Raw genomic sequence first — 6339 nt, 5'->3', positions numbered from 1 at the left:
AAAATTTGATCTTTCACTCTCGTAAAAAGCATCTTGTGCTTGACTTTTTCTTTGTTTATGACTAGGTTGCTACAAGATCATTACTTGTTCATCATATTTAGGGGCGTAACCGGGAATTTATTAAGGCGGGGTTAAAGTATTTTTTATTTTTCATAAATATAATTTTTTTAATTGAGGGGAGTCGGGTAAATTTTTTTATTCAAAAAAATATATATTTTATTAATTAATACTTAAAAAATTAGCGAGGACCAAGGCAAATCTTTTCCCCATGAAGTTCCGCCCATGATCATATTTCTTCTAAAATTCAACTTTAGGACACTTGTAGACACTAGTTTTTTGCCCATTTATTTTATTATTATTATTATTATTATTATTATAAATATAATAATAATAATAATAATAATAATAATAATAATTATTATTATTAAATAATTAAAAATACATTGCAGGCCCAACAGTAAATCGAGACCCATTTACATACCCAGACCAATCCAAGCACAACCAGACCCGACCTAATAATAAGCCTAAACCCAATTAGGGTTTCAACATCTCAGCACCAGCCGCCAGCTCCTCACAGTCGTTGGATCTGGAAAGATCCAACGGTCTAGAGCCCTCCAGCTTGAAACCTTAAGGTACATAACCCTAGGGACCACGTGACGCCGCCTCCGCTGCCACCGCTATTGCCGACGCCTCCACCTCCAGTTGCCTCAGCCACCTTTTGCCACCCTCGTCGAAGCCTCCAGAAGACCTAGATGGCCACCCACGTTGAAGCTCTATGGTGACTCACCGAAAGTCTCCTCTATGACCGGTCCGAGGCAAGCTAGCCACCAAACCTGCGAAAGAGAAAAACACGAACAACCACCAAGAGAAAAGCACAACAACACCAAACAAAAACAGAGCAAGAAAAATAACCGAGAGAATAGGAAGTGACTTACCAGCGTCGTCGGAGCCTCTAGGCGCCACCACGCGCCTCTGAAGCATTAGAAAATCGGAGGTATAAATCGTAGATTTGCTCCGATTATGAGCTTTTTAAGGGAAACGGAGGTCGTATCCGGCCTTAGGAGGTCGAGATCTATATTCTAGGGTAATTTGGGAATTTCGACCACCGACGATTGTCACCGGAGCACGGTGGTCGGTGGCTGCCGGAATTCCCTCCGGTGAGGGAAGCTAGAGAGAAGGGAGGGAACTTTCTCTCCTTGGAAAGAGAAACAAAAAAAGAAAATGAAAGAGTTAGCCCTTTAAGGTCTGTTTTAGGCCTTTTATACCCGCATCAAAACGATGCCATTTTGATGAGGGGTCTGTGCGTAATTAAGGAAATGGGTAAAACTCTTTCCGCAGTCCTTCTGAGTTCTGTAAATTTGCAATTTGGTCACTAAATCAAGTTTCAGTATATTTTAATTTTATCTTTTAATTTTGTTTTATTATAATTTAGTCACCGTATATATATGTTTATATATTTAGGGTAAATATCATATTTAGTCCCTTATAATTTAATTAATTTTTATTTTAATCTCGAATTAATTATGGATAAATTATACTGTTAAGCACCTAGATTTAATAACATTTCGAACTAGAGCCTTTAATTTTGATATTTTACATTTTAATCTCTGATATTTTAATTATTTTCATTTTGACCATGAATTTTATATATTTTTCAATTTAATTCTATACTTTTAATTTATTTTATTTTGGTCATTATTTAATAGAAATTTTATTTTATTATTATTATTATCCTTTATTTTTCAATACAGTACTTTAATTATTTTTAGTCATTAATATTTATATAAAATATAATATAATTTGAATAATTTCATATTTTAATAATAATATTTATTTTTTAATATTAAAGAAAGGGGCTGTTTTAAAGCAACTAGATGTCATTTTTTGATATTTTTAAATAAATACCCTATTTATAAAACCATAAAAATATATATATATTAATATCTTTTTCCTTAGAATTATTCAATTGAATCTGAAATAAGAGGATCATAAATTAAATTTATATTTGAATTCTTAAACTCTATTATTAGAGCCAATTTATAATTAATGTGTACTAATTTTGGGTGTTGTGTGGGTGCTAATCCTTCCCAAAACGTAACCGAAAACGAATCCCTTTTTATTAATAAAAAGAATGAATTTTTGGTTAAACGCATATCAGTTTATCTTTTGACTGATGTTTTCTTAAAAACTCTTTTAAAAGATGATTTTTAGGTATTTGACCTACCTAACCCGAAAAGTCGATGGCGACTCCCAAAACATTTTATTAAAAACCATTTATTTATTCACATTACTTTTTCCGCCAAGGAAATTTTGTGTCCGGGCGAAAACTGGTTACGACAACACTCTCACAAAGCCTGTTGGTATAAATCTTTTTCTTCGCTTTTGATCCAAGATTTGTCTCTCTAACGGATCCTTTATCTTGCGGGAGTGTATCAAAGAGAGATAAACAATTGTAATTCTCTATTTGTCTCTCTAACGGATCCTAGACTCATCCTTATTATTATCCAAGATTTGTGTATAATCGAGTCTCTATCTGATTATGTACAATAGAATTCTATCTATATCCTAGACTTATATATACAGATAAGTCTAGAGCGCACGTCGCATATCAAAACAGACCACTAATGTGATATACCGATGCATACCACTAATTAAATTGTCCTTATTACATAAATATGAAAAAATATAATAATCTATCCACAATTAATCTTTTATTATTATTTAGTTTAAATTTTAATAGGAATATACTTAAATTATATTCTTTATTAAAAATTATAATTATTTTAATAACTTTTATTTGTTTAGGATTGGATCACTTAATTTATTTAAGTTTGTATATTTATTCCAACAATAATAATCAAACCCAACAATCGATACTATTCATCGTGAAAAATCGTATTTTTTAATATGCACTGTCGCCGAAAAACTATATCAAGAGAAAAATGGCCTTTTTCAAATACTTTTCCATCTCCTCTTTAACCCACTTGGGAAAAGGAATACCTAAAAAAACCATTTTTTCCTTTAAAAATAAAACTCCATGACTACAATATAACATTTAATTCATGTTGATCTAATTAAGTTTGTTCTGATCTAATCATTGCTAAAAAAAGGTTTGTTCTGATTCATGAACTTTCTTGATATATCTAAAATGATATATTTGTAATCAATAATCAGCTTCTGCTAATGTGATGAGAATCTTAAGTATGGGGCTTCATATAGCTCTCCGACGATAGTATATATTGAAGAACAGGTTTTTCCGACGATGAATAGGATTTCCGACTGTTGGATTTGATAATTGCTGCTAGGATGAATATGTAAACTTATGTAAATTACGTGTTCCAATCCTAAACAAATAAAAGTTCCTAAAATAATTATATTTTTAATAAAAAAATATAATTTAATTATATCCCTATTAAAATTTAAACTAAATAATAATAAAAGTTTAATTGTGGATATATCATTATATTTTTTATATTTATTTAATAAGAACAATTTAATTAATGGTATACATCGATGAGTAACATTAGTATTGTGTTTCAATGTGTGATGTACCACGTGCGCTCTAAAATTTTCCCATATTATGTTTGTATTTTATTGTTTATCACCCACCCTTTTCTTCAATTGTCCCTATAAATATATCATTTTGCTATAAATATATCATTTTGTGGTAAAGAAGAGAAAAAAACATAATAAAATAAAAACAAAATACAACCGAATTAAAATCTAATTACATAAATAACCTTGATTTTATAACGAATTTCTAATGTGAGTTGTCAACAAAGAATGCATCTAAAATTGGAATTAAGCATTCTTATTAGTTTGACAACTTTTATTAATTGTTAGAAAATTTACTTGTGTATGTAGAAAATTTATGTCGAAAAATTTACTCATTTAAAATTAGAGATGTGCCACGAACCTATATGGATTAGTAAAGTTAAAATCTCGAAGAATCTTAGAGGACAATAAAAAAATGACAAACCTCGATCAATTATTATATGAATAAAAAGCTTTATTATTATTATTGTTATTGAATTTCACATCAAATTTTGATCTTCAATGTCTTTAATCTATCTTTCAATCCCCATAACTGCATAAAGCTCTCTCTCCTTGGGAGACTCAAAATCATCATATTCTTCTTCCAGTTCCAATGGAAGGTCTTGTTCCTTTCTCAGCTTTGAATACTCAACTTTTTGTCCATATAATTTAGCCAAAACCAAGTAGAGAGTCATCGTGAAAATGGTGACCACAATCAAGGTCCAGCTGAACAGAATATTTACTAATGATTTAGCTCGGTGCAGTGCCTCGTCGCTTGAGCAGCTAACAATCTGATGACCATCTTCAAAGTGAAGGAAGCAGCCTTTGGGAACCAACGCCGGAGTCCACATCATGTATCCCATGAGCACGAGCCAAACACCTTGATACAAAACACTGATGGACCTCATAAAGCTGACCATGAAGCTATCAGGAAACCCAATCGCAAGGAGCGTGGTGGTTAACGAAACAACGATTGCACTCTGCAGAAGCAAGTGATAGTGACCCTCCAGCCCCATGTGATCGGCCGAATGGAAGTGGAAGAGGAGCAACTGCTGCGCGAAGGCTACGGCTGCAACGAATTGTGATAGGCAATACGTAGCTTTGGGGCAAACTTTATCAAGCAGGATAGCAAAAGCTGCGTAAGTAAAAAAGGTCATTGATATGACAGAGTGCTCGAAGTTGCGGAGACGGTTCGATGGGATGGTTCCATCGGGACCGATAGGTCGGTAGCCGTGCATTGCAGGGCCGATGAAGAGCTCCATGGAGGCGGTGATGGAGGAGGCCGCCATGATTATGAACAGCTCTAGGTACCTTAATTTTGGTGCGGGGAACCATGAGGAGGATGTGTAGGAATTTGGGTGGAGAGAATGGAGCTTGATATGGTTGAAGAGATGCCAAAAACCAAGTAAAAAGAAGGCCAAACCTGGCAAAACATGCCCCACTAAAGAACCCATGTCTTGCAACTTTTTGTTTAGTGTATTTGGAGAAAGAAAGAGAATGGAAATAGCTTGTTTTCAATGTTACAAGGGAGAGAGAAAAGAGGAGGCAGAGTTTGGTGAACAAAGGTGTTAGATTGGTTCCATTTATTTTTCTTTCACACTAAAAAAACCTTTGCTTTTTTTCTTTCCCAGTTTTCGCGGTGAAGTATTGAAACTTCTCCCATTTCCCCCCCTAGTTTCTACTCCACGGAAGACTAATCAATTTCCATTTTTATAGTAAAATTCTCATACTCTCTTTCTTTTTCTTTTTATATATTTATTTCACACCATTTTGTTTAAATATTAAACTCATTTTACACGAATCAAACTATCGCAGTGGTTTAGGGTCGAGCACAATAGACTCAAGGGTTTTTAAACTTTCATTGTCAAATGGTAGAGAATTTTTAGAATAAATATTACTTTATAATCACCATAGATTAATAATAATAAAAAATACTAAACTTATTTTAAAATGTTGTTTTATTTAGATAAATATTGCTAGGGAAATATTGTAGAAGATCATGATATCCAAATAAAATAGAAAAAATGCATGGGAGATCACAAAGTACAATGATCCCCACAAATATATGCTAAAAATACATCTCACAAGAACACGGGAAATTGGAGTTGGATGTAATATGTGTATATGTAGAGGTGTTGTTCGAAAAGAATTCAAGAATTCTGGTTTCAATCTTAGTTGCATTTACTTGAAATCAATTTAGATATGGTTTTGGGCGGCAAAGCAAAAGGTAATGAAGTTGGTATTCAGTGATTGAGATACATCGTATAATGAGCTTCTAACGTTGTTATATGTAATGAGCGATTCATCTCAAGAATCATTGTGGGGTATGAAACTCTACCAGCATACGCTTTGGACAATCAATATAACACTCTAAATCTGACCTAAAATATGCAACAGTCTAAGGGGGTCATATTCGGATCACCAAGGACCCTCGACCTAAAATTTGGAATTGAAAGTTTAAAAAATCGAATTATAAATAAAATTAGAAAGTTTAAAAGATTGAACATAAATAATATTAGAAATGATAATATTATAAAAAATTATACAAAACATGGAACCACAGACAATTTAGAGGCTCGCATCGTTCGGTTGGAACTGTTGTCAGTAGTATTAAAGAATCTGTTAGAATAAAATTGTATAGAAGTCATATGAATAAGGTAGATGCTGTTAATAGGAAACTGTGTATAGATGGAGGTATGGTGTAATGTCTTTGTGAGTACGTTTTGTAGCAGCTTGTGCTGCCTTCCTTTTGGATGAATGAATTTTACTTATCCAAAAAAAAAAATATAATAGCATCAAAGTTAC

At 32.7% G+C, this 6339-nt stretch overlaps 1 protein-coding gene across 1 annotated transcript; it reads right to left on the bottom strand.

The window, feature by feature from the left end:
* Positions 1 to 4066: 4066 nt before the first annotated feature.
* Positions 4067 to 5057, bottom strand: LOC120138944 (transmembrane protein 45A-like). The gene has a single exon (XM_039154325.1). The coding sequence runs from the start codon at positions 4986 to 4988 to the stop codon at positions 4068 to 4070; it is 921 nt and encodes a 306-aa protein (XP_039010256.1). The 5' UTR covers positions 4989 to 5057; the 3' UTR covers position 4067.
* Between the last annotated feature and the right edge of the window lie 1282 nt (positions 5058 to 6339).

Source organism: Hibiscus syriacus, unplaced genomic scaffold, assembly GCF_006381635.1.
Source record: "Hibiscus syriacus cultivar Baekdansim isolate YM2019G1 unplaced genomic scaffold, ASM638163v2 tig00110716_pilon, whole genome shotgun sequence".
In the NCBI taxonomy this organism is placed as follows: domain Eukaryota; kingdom Viridiplantae; phylum Streptophyta; class Magnoliopsida; order Malvales; family Malvaceae; genus Hibiscus; species Hibiscus syriacus.
Note: the sequence above shows the minus strand (reverse complement) of the source record. Positions and strands in the feature narration are given on the sequence as shown.